This window comes from Toxotes jaculatrix, chromosome 8, assembly GCF_017976425.1.
Source record: "Toxotes jaculatrix isolate fToxJac2 chromosome 8, fToxJac2.pri, whole genome shotgun sequence".
Taxonomy (NCBI): Eukaryota; Metazoa; Chordata; class Actinopteri; family Toxotidae; genus Toxotes; species Toxotes jaculatrix.
The window spans coordinates 16,145,777-16,164,769 of record NC_054401.1 but is presented as its reverse complement, the minus strand read 5'-3'; the positions used below and the strand labels follow the sequence as shown (position 1 = coordinate 16,164,769).

General features: G+C 41.0%; 1 protein-coding gene across 1 annotated transcript in view; it reads left to right on the top strand.

Annotated features, from left to right (window-relative positions):
* LOC121185544 (F-actin-uncapping protein LRRC16A-like) overlaps nt 1-18,993 on the top strand; it is a 62,574-nt gene that overhangs the window by 2,493 nt on the left and 41,088 nt on the right. The window contains exon 2 of the mRNA XM_041043764.1: nt 1,429-1,526. Coding sequence (XP_040899698.1) covers nt 1,429-1,526 — 98 coding nt within the window. The remainder of the gene's footprint in view (nt 1-1,428; nt 1,527-18,993) is intronic.

Below are 18,993 nucleotides of genomic sequence, written 5' to 3'. Positions count from 1 at the left end.
TTCTCTGAACTTAAACACCTCCCAGATGTTTGCCATGAACACACCTCTGTGGCAAAATCTAAAATCCAGTGATCTGATCTGTGACATCCTCAACATACAAATCTCCATAAAATGGAGAGTGACTTTATGGGCTTGTGAATTGTTTGTCTAAGATTTTACAAGGCCATAGGTCTCCCACTTCCCCGCCTTACACACAAGTCTCAACTGAAATGCAACCTGGTGTGACCTCGTGCACACGCCTTAAACTGCCGAATATGAACCACAGGGCAGCTGGCTAGTAAAACGTCCACTCCTGTTACAGTTTTAATGAATTAGCAGAAAAAGAAAAAGAAAACGAATGAGATTCTGTCAGGAACTTTTTTCTGTCTGGGACCAAAAACTGCCCAGGCTCATTAAAACCATTCCATGTCTCATGACCCACTGGAGAAATCTCTATAACTTACTGGTTGTCTGAATGAGGGTTTTTGAAATGCTGCAGTGGGAAATGCTGCACATTTTCAGTGCAGTGTCTTCAGCAAGCTCCAGGCTGGCAGATGAACCGTTTTGCAGTCTCCTTAATTATTAGTTTCACTTTGATCTGATGATGGTTCGAGGAAGCCTGTAGATGAGGATGCATGCGTGCCAGCGCAGATGTGTACACACACGCACACACACACACACACACACAGAATCCTTCTCTGTCTCAGGCACATGTGCACACAGACTGCATCAGCTGCTGTGTGGTGGGTGAATGAGGAGCGTGGAGATGCATCTGACCCAGTTCTGCTCTCTAAGCCAGTTCCCTGGCTGTGTACACTTCTGCTGGGTGTGAACAATCAATCTGAACAGCGGAACAAACACTCAGCATAAAGCTCATTCAGATGTACTGTGTATTTGAGTGTACATATTTATTTATAGATTAGAGTCAAATTATCTATTATTTTATTATATGATTTAGACAATTGTTAAGTAAAGAAACCTTCAGCAGAGCAGTGCTCTGAGCTAAATGATGACACCAGCTTGCTAACATTCTCACAATCACAGTGCTAACATGCTAATGTTAAGCAGGTATAATGTGTATACCATGCTTATTGTCTCAGTTTGAGGGAGGCTGATGGGATTCCCCTTCATTTTCACTATATATATGCTGTTTCTAATCAGTGGATATGGGGAATTATTCTCTCTGAGGAAGAAGTGCACTGGTCTGTGCTCTGCTGATAAAGTCGAATTGTCGACTCAACTTGAGCTTTTGGATTTAGATTGGCTCTGTGTTAAGACTTTTTGGGAAAGTGCCTACTAAGTAAAAAGATGCCTTTTGCATTGCCTGATAAATCACTTGGAAGCAGTTTTGTTTTCTCTGTGACCACTGTCAAAATACCTTTTAATTCCAAGCACAGATGTGCAAAATGTTCCATATTTGAGTTTGAATCTCTCCTTTTATTTGTGTAGAGAGTGTGAGGGATGCACTGGGGAGGAAGGTGAAGCTGTCGCTGAGGAAGAGAGTCAAACTGGAGATCAAAGGAGACAAGACGGAGAACAGAGTCCTGGTGAGTCATCTCCTGCTGCTCTGAAGCTATTCTTCATTAAGGGGAGTACAGTCTTTCTCTTTCTCTCTCTCTCTCTCTCTCTGCCCCATTTCTCCGCTCTTGAAATGTACAGTTTTCGCTACAGAACGTCAAAACCTCCCTGCTCTTCTCTCTCCTGTCTTCAGCACTTGAAAGGCGTCCATTTTTTTAAGCCTTCACAGTGAATATCTCTCCACTGCTCTGTCACTTTTCAAGTGCAGTCATACTTTGATGTTGGCGTAATTTCCTACCAATCAAAGTTAGAGAGAATCTTAGAAATAAAACTAACATCACTCTGAACGTCTTCTGTCTCAGTTAGTGTGACGACTGTTGTTAAGTAGGGTCAGATGAGGACGAGCGGGGTGGTCAGCATTGTAGTAATGGGAAAATTTCAAAACAGTTTACTTAAGACATCATTATTTACACTGTGGATTGGTCTTCCAGCACTTGAGTCTTGGCTAATTTCTCAGATAGTTTTATAAATGACTGCCAGTACGCTTCCCAAGTTAAGTATTTGGATCTGTGTAGGGTAAATGTGCACCACAGCTTTCAAGGCTCTTGTGTAAATTGCACAACTAAGTGTTGCACAAGATCTGAATGACTAATTTGGACTCAAATGTGGAAATAAGATAAATAGAATCAGTAAGCTACACTGTTGTCCACAGCTTTAGCGCCATGTGTTTTTTTAGCCTGGTACCATTAAAGGTATGCTGAATAAGGTATTAGTAGTTCTTGTTTGCACTGTACCCATGTACACTGGGATGACTATCACTGTGATACTGGAGAAAACTTAAAAATGTGGTGATTCTCAAGCAAGTTCTGGAGAAATAAGGAGCCCATGATTTTTAAAGCAAATTTATGGGCATTTATTTCCGATGGACATCAGAGATAATATTATCTTCAGAAAGTGTAAATCACACTGAATCTAAAATATCTTGTAGTAAGGGTTTTAAGAGTTCTTAAAGAGTTTTAAAGCTGTGTCTCACTGCTGCTGCTGCACCACATTGTGTCCTGTCATTTTCAGAGGTCTTTATTTAGCCTCAGCGAAAAAGTCCTGCTTGAACAATAAAAGCTGCTTTTAAAGTTAAACACACTGACTCAGTGCTGAGGTCATTCATTCATCTAGGCACACCTCTGACCGTGTATCCACAACAGCCCTCAGGCTGTCTATTGGCAAGGTGGAAACAGCAGCTCAGGCCATTAACTTTTGGCCACGGAGCAGTAAATCTCCTGAATGCTAAATAATTAATACCTGGGAGATCATTAAACATGCATATTGGCTTTTTTTCTGGGCTTAAAAAAGGCAAAGGAGCTGAAGATAGTTAAGACCGAAGAGTGTCCTCAGTAAATCAGTGTCTGAGTAGGGTCCATAAAGTTTGATGGTTGAATCAGAAAACTTTCAGTTGCTGTGAACGAATCTGCACAATGTTTAATATGTGTGGGTGTGTGTGGAAATGGCAGGAGCCTTTTAGTTATACAGCTCTCAGTGGAACGAGAAGCTTTTAGTTATACAGCTCTGTGTGGACTAAGAGACGTCAGGAGGAAGAGAAAGTTTTAAAAGCTCCGTGAAGAGGCCTACAGCCAAGTTGTCTCCTTTAGCACATGATGTTCTCCCACATTAACTCAACTATCATTCAAACCTGCTGGGCATGATGACTCTTATATGATTATCATTTTTTTTTAAACTTTAACATCCAGACACTTGTAGTTACTGCAGGAGCTTAAATGATATAGTAACCACTGAGGGCAGAGAAACGATGAGCTTCACTTTCTCGTCCCCTGTTCTCGCTAAATGATCTGGGACCACGCTGAGGTGGGAAGCAGCAGGAGGAAGTGAATTTCTGTGCTGGAAAATTGCACTTGTCAGTTTATGTGATGTAGTCATTAATTAGAGACAGATCATTACTGCTGGAATCTGGACCCATCTGTGTTTTAGCAGCAAGAAATATGGACGTGGAGTGTGGACATTTACAACATGCAACATTCATTTAAAGCTTTATGTGATAATTTTTTCCATAGGGAAATATGGATTTAATATTTATAGGTGTTGTATTTTACTCTGATATAATATAGCAAAGCATTAATATTGACTTAAAGGAAAATTCCAGTGTTTCTTTCTGTATCAATCACCTTAATTTGTGATAAAAGAAGTGGCAGAAAACCAGAAAACTATTCTTCTGTACTAGAAGATAGTGCTTGGTTTGAGACAAGCTTTCTTCTTGTGTGACTATAACAACAATGTCAGCATGTGTGAGCTGGAGACAGAGGCTAGTAGTGGTCATACACACACACACATACACATACACAAAACAATGTGAAGAAGTGGGAGTCAGTACTGGGAAGTGAGGAATTTCAGTGGAGTGGTTCTGGTATTTCATCCAGACACAGAGCATGAGAATGATTCTGTGAGTTTGTCTCAACGCTCTGCTTGACCGGACTGAACAAATAAACCGCTGTTTGTTGTTCCGCAGAAAATCAGACTTGATTATGGAGGAAGTGGCTTGGAGAGAAAACAAACATGTCATGGAATTTCAGCCTGTGAGTGGTGTAGTATCTAATGTTAGACACAATGAAAGAACAGTGGATTTACAGGTTGTTTTGTTTTAAGACCAGATGTTGTAATCACATCTAATGTAAATTGAAACACAGTCTTTACTGTTTCTGGAGAATTGTACAAGTGATGCAGCAAAATATTAACGTGTGTCAGCTTTCAGAGGGAGAAACAAGAATTAAACACCACATGCAAAACACATCTGCACTTATAACAAAGATAAGTGGATTGGATAAGAGAATAAGCATGAAATACGCATGGTAGATGGTAGAACAACAAGAAAAGCCACAAAATAAATGAATAAATAATGAAGATGAAGACACTACAAAAGTGTGATTATGCAGGAAATTGCAGTTGAGTCTGTTCATGAGTCAGAAGGTGTAATACAGTAAAGGTGTGTTCTTGTACAAACAAATGTGTGTCAGATCTATTAACACATGAAGGTGCAGCTTAAAGCAGAATAATAAACTCCTGTCTGCTAGAGAAGAATAGAGGAATAGACTGGGCCTGCTGCATGCTAATGTTAAAGGGACTACAGCACCATCACCCTCCCTCCACTCTGAAGATCAGATCACAACCTGGTCCACCATCAGCCCAGATACAGACCACTGGTCCCCCATCAAGACTGTGGGGAGGTATTCGGAGGAGACATGCGTTGTTGTTCTGCAAGGCTGTTTTCAGTGCACCGACTTGGCTGTTTTTTCTCATTTCAAATGGTTGATGGACTGATAGACCATTTGAACTTGGTCTGTCTGCTGGGGTTACTATCAACCCTTGATCAAGAAGAAGGGGGAGCTCAGGTCAGGAGACATGGAGGCAGGAAAGTAGGTCCGGGAACAGCTGTCAGTGAATATCAGCGAAGGAAAGGCTGAGGCAGAACGACACCAGGGAGATCTGGAGGGCTAAGAGGACCATCACTGGTGACAAGCCCAGCAGTCTGATGATGTTTGGGAACATCAGCAGACCCTAGGAGCTGAACTGTTTCCTCTACAGATTTGACACCTCCAACCTGCTGACAGTCTTTGCTGACTGGGTGAAGAGGGTGCTGAGTAGGGTCTGCTTGCAAAGGCTGTTGGTCCGAAAGGCTTCAGCCCAAGGGTGTTCAAGGCCTGTGCCCCACATTTGGGTGTCATAGTCCAGCTCCTCTGTAACCACGGGCCTGCAACCACAGGCCCATACCATTGACCTCACATCATTTCTTTCTACTAGGGGAGAGACAGTGGTGATGTACAGGTGTACAAATACTTGAGTGTCCACTTTGGACAGCAAACTGGACTGGACCAAGAAGTCTGCAGATCTCTATCTGAATGTGGTCGTCCAGATATACATTGACTTCCCTTTTCACTGAAGTTAAATCATTTTTACTACTTCCACAATTTACTGCCATTATTGTTAACTTCCGTTTGAATTACTGTAAATCACTTATTTCTGTACATGTCCATCAGTCCTCTGCTGTTAACCACTGTTAATTTACTGGTGACCCACAATTTCTGCGCATTTCTCCATCCTGCACACATGGCTTCTATTTTTTGAATGCATTTTATTGATTGCATCTAAGGCTCCGTTTTTGCTTTTTATATTTATTTCCTTCCTTTGCTAACTGCGTGTTGAGCAGTCGTAACAAAGCAGTGTTTTTGGTTCTGACTTTGTGGTGTCTGTGTGACTAATAACAGAAGAAAAAAAAGAAAGTGACTAATTTCTGAGGGAGGAACATGGAGGTGTGATATGTAACCACTAAACCTCAGACAAAATTACTGGATGAGGTTGAGTTTCACTCCGTGGTTCTCACTTTTTGGATATTCCATTAAAGCCAGTTTTATTTTATACATCCAGACCAATAAAATCTTAATTAAAAAAAAAAATACACTGGGGTTGTATTTGTCGGCCACCTAAACATGTAGATGGTCTAGAATAACTTGTCTTCAGTTTCACATCAAGTTGGACATTCTGTTGTACTCCACGAGGGTGTATGTTGTTTTGAAATCTCTATATAATGAATACTGAGCATTTACCATTATTACGCATTTAGCTTTCTGATGCATACACTGTGAAAATATACCCTTCCCAGTATGGCCTTTCCAAGTATATATCACCTCACATGTCAAACACACAAGCCATCTGTCTTCACTGAGACTGACAGTCCAGGTTTGCTGATTTTCGTTGACATTTATTGAACTTCCCCTGTCAGCTTACTGCAGCCACATACAGTACAGAGCCTGATTTACTTTAGACAATGCAGGACATCTATCCACAGTGTAAAGTACACAGATAATGAAGGAAGGAATATGGTTATTTCCACTCTCAATTTGGTAATCTGCCAAATACACACAAGGCTTTCCCCCCTTTTTTTTTCCCGCCGAGCTTCTCTCAGACTGGGAGTGGAACACTACAGTGCCCGGGGCGTCTCTTAAGCACACTAAAGCTTGATAGATACAGTCGTCTCCCTCCTTTTGAAGACGGAGGGATGAAGGAGGTAGAGATAATAACATCAGTCCATCAAACACACCCTGGGGAGGGGGAGAGGGGAGAGGAGGAAGGAGAGAGAGAGAGAGAGAGAGAGAGAGAGAGAGAGAGGTAAATGATCAACGAAACATACTGTACAGGGCAGAAGGGATGGAGGGAGCGAGGAAGAACAGAAGAATCATAAAGGAGAACAGCTGTGTGCTGTAAAACTCCTGCAGTGTGACAGAGACCTTTAGTCACTTTTGTCCAGACTGAAATATCTCAGCAGCCTTTAGATGGATTACCATAAACTACATTACAGATGTTCATGGTCCCCTGAGGATGAATCCTAATGACTTTTTTTCGCTAGTGTCACCAGGAGGTTGACATTTTTGTTTTTTAGTGAAATATCTCAGTGGCTGTCTGATGGTTTGCCATGAAATTTGTTACAAAAATCCATGATGCCCAGAAGAGAACTTGTATATCCTACTCATGATGGTGATCCCTGGGATTTTCCAATGGTCAACTTGTGGTTTTGAGTGAAATGTCTCAACAACCATTGGATGGATTGCAGGTTTTTAGTGTGACTGCTGTCCCGCCATTTGTCATATAGCTGTGCTTACATAAACTTTGTTCCCACTTACAACTAAAATACTAGAGTGCTGGAGTACTGTCCAACTTCCTCTTCGTCTCCCAGTGTAAAGAGTGAAATTGTATGGGTGGGTGTACTTGTCCTAGCCAGAGACTGTCACCAATAGTTAACTGCTTTATTGAATCGCATTGTTTGCTTTGTATGTGGCAGTAACATAGCACAGATGACATAGATGACAGTGTGAAACCTGCCACACATCAACACAATAAAATCTAGAATGACAGATTGTAATCTTATTTTCCTGTGACATTAGACAGGAAATTACCAATCAGTGAAATTACAAATATAATCTGCTCTGCAGTCATCTCGTATCACACAAAATTAGGACCTTGGGGATTTACTGTATCTGAGATACATGTTACAACATGATAAAATATGGTTTTATAACAGGACCGAAAGTGTGGCCATTTCAAAGTTTCACAATGCAGGAACCATGCTGCTAGGAAGAAACGAAAGTACACTGAAGTATTTCTATAGCCTTTCCACAAATATTAGGCAAAATTGGTTTCTTTGACAAGAACAATATGTCTTGATACTTCTGGTCACCTCAGTGATATTAATGTACTGAGTCCCTGTTTTTACATTTGAGAAAGCCGAGAATCTTGTCCAACTTGTCTTTCCCGTCGTCCCTGTCTCCTTCTTTCTTTTAAACCTTGAGGTCTGTCATTAGGGACAGTGAGAAAATGGTGGTGACCCAATTCCGGGCTCCCAAATGATCACCTGTAATGCCCTCTCATGGGAACCTGCAGTCCTCCACTTAAAGGCTGCAGAGCAACTATCGTCCACACATGACATTCCTTTTGATAATAGACCATGGCATCCTGTCTTTGCCATAGGCTGTTGATGTTTTTGTGTCTTGTGCCACAAAGGTTTTAAAAATAGTCGTGAATATGAAGCTTCTTTTACATTGTAGGGTATTTTTATATCTGGCTGGTTGGTCACTATGCTGTGATCGTAGAATGATAATCTACAGGAAGAATAAGTGCTGGAAAATAATTGTTTGAGCGAGAGAGAGCTTACTATCTTTTTTATGTTAATGTGAAAGTTGATGGAGTTTCTTTTGTGTGAGATCAAATGAAAATCAGATCAGCAAAAAGTAACAGCAGTCCATGTTAGACGTGTATGATCACATACTTTATGTTGGTAGCTGACAAAATGCTAATTGTCACGCAACATCACACAACTTTATGATTTAGTAATGTCACAGCTAAATGCTTTTTATCACAGAGCATTTATTTTGTTTACTCCACTGCACTACATTTATCTAGCTTTTAAAGACCTACAATGCAAGGCATTGTTGTATTTTCTTGTGTGAAATGAGAGTCTATATCATTACTGTTACAATGAAGAGCTAAGTGTACCATACTGTGGAGAGCAGTCATTTTGTTTCTCAGTTGTTGTAAATGTCAGGCAACTTCATGTGTCTTGATGCAGAGACGTAATATTCCTTTCCCTCCTCTTAACTGTTTTTTATAATTTTTTTCCCTACAAGTTATTCAGTTGGTGTTTGTGTTTTGAGTTTTGTGGTCAGGGTGCGGTCTTGACAAAATCCTCAGTTACCTTACAGGGGTCTTCCCCAGCTTAATAAATCTGTTTTTAGTTTTGCTGCTGAAAGTCATTTTGTATAAATAGTGTATGTTCATACCTTTGCTTGGTTGAGCGGACATGAACATAGAGATACTGTTCTTCGTCTTTTAACCGAGTTTCAGCCCGAGTTCAAACAGTTGTAAGGCACTTGATCACTGTGTCTATTAAATAGTTAACTCTGCTTGAAGGTCCTATGTGTTTTCTGTCGTAATGCTGTGGTGATTATTAACATAATTGGGGTGACATTCAGAGCTAACCAGGCAGAAAAAATGTGTCAAACAGGTCACCATTTCCCTGCTGAGTGCACTGCAGTCACCATATATTCCACTATAGTGTTGTCTTTAATGGTTTGTGTTTGGTCAAATGGACTGGATGGAAAACAGAGTTTATACTAAAAATAAAAAAAACAAATGTAACACTGATTGAAGTGTTAAACCAAAATTATTCATCTGGGTTTCTCTTAACTTCTAAATGATTTAAGAAAATACCCATGAAATTTTCAAGAGCACAAGATGACGTCTTGTTTTATCACATCCACAGTCCAAAACCCCAGAATATTCAATTTATGATATATAAAACAGGAGAAAAGCAGCATATCCTCACATCTGAGAAGCTGGAATCAGTGAATGTCTGAAAACTGACTTTACAGATTAATCAGTGATCAAAGTGGTTGCTAAATAAAGCTGCTAATCGTTTCAGTTCTACTAAAAGTTTTAAAACGGCAGAAATTATTTTTGAAAACTCAAACAGATCATGTACTGGGAATTTTAATATCATGTTTTTGCATGTAGCTTGTGGATCACACTTTAATGTGCCGCCCACTTATACTTTCAAATGCAGTCACAGGGCAATTTTTTTTTTTAGTTTCCAATTCACCTCACTTACAACACGGGAGAAGAAACACACACACACTCCAGCACAGAAAGGTCCCAGTTTAAACCCATCTTGTTGCTGCGAGACATCAAAGTTGACTTGTTTCCTCCCTCACACAGATCAGAATATGGATATATTTAAACATGAAGTGTTCTCAGTCTGAAATAATCTCATTAGGTGTACCACTTTGCTTCTCATCAAACAGAGCGATGGGTTATCTCCTCATGCTTTTAAATAGGATGAACAAACTTAAAAGAAACTTAACCAGTGATTCCTCTCAACTTGAGTCTGATTTGCTGTGTCACACTGTGACCAATTCAACCAGAGTCGTCTGTCAGAACAGGCGGAACGCAGATGCTAGTCAGGGAGTCTAATTTTAGTTCTCTGTGCGTCTACACCATGTTATTTTTTTTTTTTTCAACCTCTTTCTGAGTGGTTTACTTCCTGTAAAGTCCTGAAACAGATTCAGTCGAATGAGCAGGTTAATTAGCTGGAATTCTGCATGGGGCTGGTTCTCAGTGTGTGTGTGTTTCAGAAACAAAAAGAGAGAATAATGCACAGTAAGACTGATAAGAAAATGAAAATGTGTGAAAATAAATACATCTTTGACTCAAAAAAAAAAAAAAAAATCAAAATATCCACTTTACACTTGTAATGTTGGTCTCACATATATAACAAAAATACGATGCTAATCTTCCCACGGAAAGTCCAGAGCAAAGAGGTTAGAGGAAGTGCAACAGATACGGGCTGCTTTGTAAAATAAACACTGAAAGTGTTAGCATGTCCCTTTCACAATAAGATTTTATTGTATCAGTTCACACTGATTCTGTGAATTTCTCTGAATACTTGAAACTGTTTTAGATGCCTACACAGCTTCACAGTGGTGTGTTTTGCGATGAGTAACTCCTTCTCCAAGTGTGTGCTTGTCCATCTTGGCGTGTGGGAGAGAATTTCCATTCCCTGTGCGGCCACTCTCAGAATAGATGGAAAGGTTGAACGTGCTCATTATGTCCTGTAGTCTGTTCACTCACTGTCACATTTTAGTGGCTGAGTATCTGACAGTCTCTGTGTTGTATTAGGCCCCACCAGGCTGAATAAGGATTTTGTTATAGCTTGTTTCCAGCCCACAATGCCCTATAAAAACCTCCCTGGAGAGATATTAACCAGCCACATTGCCTGGCTCCATGCAAGCCCCGCCCACAGTCATTCATCAACATTATCTCATAGGTCAGGGTCGTTGTCACTCAGACAATCTTAGTGATATAGTTGACCCTGCCTAGGGTCATTGGCCTGATAGGTTTGGTTTTTATAATCTCACAATATTGACTTCCAATATGTCTGCCTCTAACCTCAAGGCCAAATGGGGCAAATGAGGCCTGTATGCTTCTTTTTGTCTTTTATTTCCATTTTGATTTTTGAGTTTGTTCAAAATCTGTACATCTCTTCCAACTGGTCCTGCCCTTTGCAAATCCTGCTCGGTCATACTGCGTGAACACAGACTATTGGGTGTTATAATGGAGTGGCCTGGTTGGTACAGTATCAGTCTGCTTTAATGGGTGGAATCGAATGGGGTTTGTAGGTCACAGCAATGCACAGTATTGACTGGATGATACTGACATTTGTGGACAGTGTCATAGTAAACAGCCACAGAACAACCAGATATAATCGATGTGATGTTTTCTGTCAAAACGCTGAAGGCTGTGTGATTTAAAAATAAATAAATAACACAACCAGCATAACTTGTCAGCATAATCCAGAGAGGTTTGTTGTTAGCTCTTATTTTAATCAGAGATTTTTCAAACCATGAGTTTTAAACCACCAGTGCAGATCAGAGGACACTGGAATCATGTCTATGATATTGGACAGTCTGCTCTCTCTGTGTTAAAGGACTCTGTCACAGACATTTGCTGGCGCACATGCAGCTGTTTCTCAGCAAACCACTGCTCTGACTTCACTGCCAGCGATGTCATATGCTTTTGCCGCATGGTTGGTTTTTATGGTGTCATGCAGTTTTTATCGTTGCCTTCTGCAAGCTGCTAACCTTCTTAACTTTTCCTTCATTGTTTTTTTTTAATACTTTATTTCAGTATACTGGTTTATTTGATTTTTGACCTTGACATACAGTACACACCTCTCATAGTGGGTCCCATATAGCAGACTTTGTAGAGGAAATACCCAACCTTTTACCCTCCCTGGTCACTCTGGGTTCTGGGTCTTTGTGTGCAATCATGTGTGTCCATGTTTCCATGAGTGTAGATTTTGACAGATCAGCACTGTGTTGTACTGGATATTGATGTTTCATGACCCTAACTCTTATGAAATATGACACATTTTGTCAACACTGTTTTGATGAAAGGGTTGAAATGAAAAAGCCTTGCCAAATACAGCAAAATCCACTGAGTGTCATTTATTCATTTAGATTTTTGTAGAGATTAAACAAACCGGATATAATGTGTTAATTAGTGAGCTTTCGCTGTTTCTCCCTGTTTTCAGTCTTTGTTCAAAGCTATGCTAACTGCCCAGTGGCTCTTCTAATCTAACTCTCCAGCAGAGGGCAAATAAGCATATTTCTCCAAAATGCCAAACTGTTCTTTTGAACCTCAGGGTATAATTGCTGGGAGAAATGTTCATTTTTCCCCTCCTAAAGTTATTGTTTTTTTCTTTCATGCATGAACCACCCAGTTTATTTCAGGGTTCATTCCAGATTTTCAGGTTGTTCTGTTGTCTTTTTCCTCCGAAATGCTTAAATTCCCATTGGAGTCCTTACAGGAAACCCATTATTAGTCTTACATCATCTTCTTTTGATCATTTTCACTTTGACAACATGAATTTAATCTTGAGAGAACCTTTGCTGAACTTCAGGGAAATGCAGTTCACGATCTAAGTCGCACTAATGTTATCATTTAAATCAGTGTTCAGCACTGAGCGTGTGTTTATGTGCATGTGTGTGTGTTATTAGTGCCAACTGATGTTATCTACCCACTCCAGAGGGAAACCATGGGTAATGCCAGCACCAGCCCAGAACTAAACCCCCCCTCACTCTGCCTTTGTCTCTACGAGTCCTTTCTTTCCTGCCTCACTTTCTCTTTGTCATACCTGTGTATGTCTCTCTCTCTCTCCTTGACAAAGCAGTGTACTTCAGTTTCTCGAGGTTTTCCACTTTGGTTTTCTTTGTTATACTTGACTTGTAGAAATAACCCCTCCACCTCGGTTCTCTCCTTCATTCTCTCTGGTTTTCTCTGCCTAACTCTTTCATCTCTTTGGGCTGCAGTGATATCCTATTTACTCAAAAACCTTGGCTCACCAATACATAGCTACACACACACACACACACGGGAACCAATCCATTGTGTCTGGCTGCCATGCTGATGAATGAATGAACCCTTGTGATTATTCCTTATCTCTGTAACCTAAACACACACAAGGTTCTTGGAGCACACCCTGCAGGCTGACACTGTTCTAAGACGAACCCCCTCAATCAGTCCCACCAGAGTCCAGGTTCTAAAAACCCTGACATCTGTCCAGTGTTAGAGGGCATTCGCCAACCTGGACTATAATCCTAATCTGAAAGGACAATCATTTAATCCCTTTGCCCTGGCCTTTTGAATGCTTGCTCAACCTCAGTTGTGTTGTGTAAGACACATTTAGGAGGTTGGCTGAATATTTTCAGCTTGTTAGTGAGGCAGTGATACACAGGCAGCACACAGAGGTAATGCCTATGCTATCATGCATCAATGTATTGTTTATTGTATCCAATTCAATAAAAACAGGATTTTGTTTTTGGTCCAAACACAAATTTTCAGATGCTATAAAGAATTTTTATTGCCTCCAATGTGTTTCCACATATTTTAATCATCAGGCTTACGTTGTACATGTCTCATTTATTATTGACCACATGGTGCTGACACTTTATATTCTGACTAAATACAAAACCAGCAACAGTGGCAATAAAAAAAAAAAAGAAAAAATCAACTAAACCATGAAATGTAACATAATCAGACACCACATTTATTCATGCCTCAGCTCTCTGCAGCTGTGGTCTGATGAGACCAGCCAATCAAATTTGTTCAGGAAGTACCACTGTCAGCCGCCTTTGTTCCTCGCCACGCTCATCTCCTCAGCAGTAAAACACATAATGATGAGCTGGGCAGTGATAAAAGGAAATTGATGTCTCTCTCTTAATGCTCTCCTTGGCTGCTGGTGCAGAGAGAGGGGGATATGCACTGCAGAGAATGGTTTTATCCATAATTTGAAAAAAGTGGAATGTGTCCTGACAATGTGATTTACAGCTTGGCCATCTGACGACTCACTTCTAGAAAAAAAAAAAAAGGTGTATTATTAAGCATTTGTGGGTTTTTTTCCTAAGGTGTTTTTTTTTTCTTTATCATTTTTATTTTTGTAAATAGTGTTTTGTAATGTTTCTATAAATTCTGTAAATAATAATCCTAGAAATATTTAAGGGAAAGGTAATGCCTTTACTTGCCTAGTTGCTGTTAAGCTAGATTGTGTTATACAGTAGTATTGATGGTTTTGTGTCAGGGTGCAGACTGTCATATCATATCATGTGTTTTGCCTTGGCTGAGACTGTACACATGTTAGCTGTTCTATCACTGAACCGTGCGGTGTTGTGAAAGAGCACTACATGCTCACATTGTGCTGTGGTTTTGGCGCAGTGTGAGTCTGCAGACATTACGGGACCAGACCTCAGCTGCACTGTCAGCAGCTTGTCTTGGCAGTGGAGAATCAATGTATTGTAAAACAAATGATTTTTCTTCCAGGGTTTAGAGCAGTCATGGGGGCTCTTTTCTGGAATCAGATTAAGTTCAAGTTGGCCTCAGAGTGGATCCCACCGTGATGATGTCTCCTGTGTTAGCCATCCTGAGTCTCCATCTCACACTGTATCCGCACTCTTTCAACGCAGATAAGTGATTATCTTTGGCTTCAGAGTCAGTTCCCTCTGTAGGCGTATGGCATGAAAACAGAAGAGCGTGCTTCCCCCAGCAGCTGAGGGGATTAACCAGGTTTGAATCATGTGCTCAGGGTCATTCTCTGGACCTTTGGCCAGATTTGATGGCCGTGTGTATGGTACAGTTTTGGTTAATTAGCTTTTTATATTATCATTAGGGTTAAACCAAACTGTGTCAGGAGTTTTGACAGACCTCTTCCTTGCAGATGGTACTGTACAGCGTTTTTGCCCTCTATAATTACTGCTTTGTATTGAACAGCAGCCTGGAGACACTTGCTCCTCTATTACACGGAGTTACACCATCCCTGATTATTCAGAGATAAAAGCAGGGCTGTGTGTGTGTGTGTTTCTTCTTCTCCTTTGTCTCTAGCTATACACGGACCTTCTCGTTCGAATGCATTCACCCACACACCCAACACACACATACATATTTATATGTACTGTATACACAGGAAAACAGTAACAGGGAGTTATTATGGAAAGACACACTACAAGTAAGAAATGAACTTAAAAAAAAAAACAATTTCAGGTTGCTCTGTCCAATCTGGTAGTATGCTGTGTGATGACTATGGCTTATGTAAAGTAAACAGTTCTTCATGGTTCAGTCCACCAGGCATCCAGTTTGAGATAAGGAAGACAGAGGGAGAAAGAACGTGGAAACGGAGAATGGATTTTTTCAGGGCAGTGATGGTTCGGTTATCTAGGAGTCATACATCTAACAGCATAAAGTGTGTATACATTTTAGAGGTGATAAAATGGTGCATCATGGTCCTTTTTTTACTATCTAGAACCTTCTGTTATCATATAGTGTGAATATGTCTTTAGGCAATTGTTAAAAATACAGAGAGAGAGAGAGGATAGGGCTAAATGAGGGTAATGACATGAGGAGATTAAGGGAAGAAAAGAGTAGGAGTTTAAAGCAGAGAAGTGCAGGAGAGGGAAAAAAAATCCACTGCTCTGGATCCAGGGAAAACTGATTGATTTCAGTGTATCAGACGCTAAGATGGGGTCATCCCAGCAGCACTGGTTTTGACAGAGATGAAACAGCTTTTAAACACTTTCCTTCATTAAATATCTTCCCCACTGATTGGATTTAAATCTTGGCTCCTTATCAGCGAAGCAGCGCTTAGAATCTATTAAGGCATTTCACTTGCTTTGCCCTTCCGCCTGCTCTCTGCCGCTCACTGTCTCACTCGCTGTCTCTCTGGTGTCCACTCTGCTCGTCTCACTGGCCGAGCTCTCTCTCTCTTTCTCTAAAAATACTCACATTTCGACTGCGTTGACGGTTTGAGTTTGCAGACAGCACATCATGACTCATTAATGTTACACACTGACACACATGCACATGAAGGACATCCTGGCATTAATTATACTATAAGGACTCAGTGTCAGCAGTGGTGTGGGGACAAATGTACTTTTTTTTCCCACTATTCACATTCGGGCTGCAACTAATGATTAATTCTCATTGCTGAAACAATTTGTTGATTCCTCAATTTGTCAGTTGACAGCAATTTTGATTAGTGATTAACTGTTTCAAGTAAAAGGGCCAAAATCTGCAAGTTGCAGCTTCACAGATATGAAAATTTCCAGCTTTTTCTTTGGCTTATATAATAATGAAGTCTATATCTTCTGGCTTTGGACTGTGCATTGGACAAATCCAGTAATTTAAAGAGTCTCCTTGTTCTCTGGGGGATTGTAATAGATATTTTTCATAATTTTTGGACTTTATATAGACCAAATGATTAATTGATTGTCTATGCTTGGTTTAGCATAAAGAGTGGGAACAGGGAGGAAAATGCTAGCCTTGCTCTGTCAGGTTATAGGTTATAGTCCTGCACATAAAAATCCATAACCCCCATTCTGTAAACGAGCCCAGGAACTTGTTTTTTTTTTTTTAATGGTTGCCTTATTTCCAGCAGTATGAATCAGGCATACCTCAGGGTAGTCAAACATGAAGCATTTGTAGTTATCATTTTTAGTATGTGCTTTGACGCCACCAGAGTTTTTAAAGAGAATGTTCTGACCCAAACTGACAGATATAATAGAGTGTGAAAGCACCCCAAGTTTAATGATGGATGAACAAAGCATTTTTGGCGGGGGTAGATCTTCTATGGCCGAGTGCTGCCACACCTCAGTTCCAACAGAGACATTCAGTTTAACTACAGGCCAGTGTGAGTGTTGTGTAAGGGGCTGAAAACTCATTGACATTCTCAAGCAAGGCTTGGCACTGCAGCGTGCTACTTTCATGTGTAAGTGAGCGTCTATCAGTGTGTGTATTCGCAAATGTGTGTGTGTGCAGTAAGGGCTAGCTGTTACCATGGTAACGCAATTTGTGTGTCTCGCACATGTGGGGTGGGTAAATTTGGGCGGGGGGGGGCGTTGACAGTTTGACAGAAAAAAAGATAATCTGGGAATGGTAGTGCTGGAGCAGTGGACTATACAGCAGACACACACACACACAGAAACATACACTTCACAGACGTGTGTGTCCATTACTGACCTTTTAATGGGGTTTGAGACCTTGTCAACTTCTCATTTTGTTTCTTCAGTGTGTGTGTGTGTGGGTGTGCAAAGCAGAAATTATGTTGGCATCTGTTAAATAGCTAACAAACATGATATTATTTATCCAGATAAAATAACACAAAAAACTGCATGAAAGAAGTGTGTCAGATTTTCATAATAAAATGGATTTGGCTCATAAATTCCCCCTGCAGACCTCTGTGTGTGTGTGTGTGTGTGTGTGTGTGTGTGTGTGTGTGTCTGTCTGTCTGTCTGTCTGTCTGTCTGTGTCTGAGTGTGTGGCATGTATTGCAGGCCAAGGAGACAAATGGTGCTTTAGAGCCTGTGGCAGTTATCTTGTGTGTGAGCTACCAGTTTTGGTGTGTGTGTGTGTACATGTGTGTGTATATGTGTGTGTGTGTGAGAGAGAGAGAGAGAGAGAGAAAGAGAGACAGTAATAGCAGATGCTCTCTCTGGTCTTGTAGACATGCTCCAATGCTGCTGCCATCTGGTTGGCTGAGTAGAGCTGAAGGCGGGTTGCTGGTCACTGTGAAATCATTGGCTGATGGGAAGGCTCAAAGCTTTAAGTCCACTTAAGACAGAGCAGAAAGGGAGAGGGAAAGACAGAGAGAGAGAGGGGTAGGTAGGAGGGAAGTTACCGGAGGGGGGGGGGGGGGGGGCATGAAACAGGAGGGGTGTTATAGCTTTGTCCACTCAAAAGGGCAGATGGAGAGAGCACTGCACGGGGAAAGTGCAGAGGGGCAGTCATGCATTGATAGGAGGAGGAAGGGTGGATGAAAAACTCAAGGAAAAGCCTAGGAGCTGTGGCAACAGGACTCTCGAATATGTTCACAAGTATTTTAATAAGTTAGAAGGAACAGTCACAGAAGTGCCCTTGTGTCCCTTTTAAAGTGTCTGGCTACTGTTGACTGATCGCTTTAAAGCCTTAATTGATTATCTAAGTACTGATTGATTTACTACCCTCTCTAGTGAGACTGCACAGAAAAGAGGAATCTTCAGTGGACAGTTGGGACCTCCCCTTCGCTCACAGTCAGCAGAGTGTTGGTCATTGCAGGGTGTGATGGCAAATCTCTTGGCCCACTGATGTTACTCAGTTCCACCAGGCACGGGCAACCAGGGCTTCATCTATGGAAGATAAAAAGGAGGAAGTTTGCTTGTGTGACACAGCAGAGGGCATTTTTCTATTACCCAACGTTGCTGCAGCCAAACTCTTATCTCCACAAGTTTCTTTTTTAAAAAAATATGTATTATAGCCACAACAGAAAAGCAGACAACAGAAAAGCTGAAACTGAGAGGGAAAGTTGAGCATAGCAATGGTGACTGGCACTCTTTAGGAGAGGTTATCTTTGGTCTCACAGGCGTGCCTGTCTGTTTCCATCACATCAAGCCACACAGACCCTGCCTGTGGAGCTCAGCCACAGAGGGGCTGGGAGGTACTGTCATCCTTTCTTCCTCCGTCTCTAATCCCTCTGTTTCTTTTTTTCACGTCTTTCAAAAAGATTGTGACTGTTCATAGACTTTCCTTAATCTTGTTTTCTCTTGCGCTTTCTCCTCCACCTCCTTTCCTGCTTTCTTTCCCTCCCTGTCCCTCGTGCCAGTCATTGTTTAGTTGGTACTTGTTAGCATGTTGTGTGCTCTCTCTCTCTCTCTCTCTCTCTCTCTCTCTCTCTCTCCCTTCCTCCCTTGCCTCCATTTATAGTTTTTTATTTTATCTTCAGCTCTTCAGCTTTGAAACCTCATCTCCAGTTTTCTCTCTCCCTTGTTGAATCTTTCTGCTCCCTCTCATCTCTTTACACCTTTCATCTACCCTAACCCCAGTTCTTTTTTTTTATGTTCGCTGTTTCATCCACTGGCATTT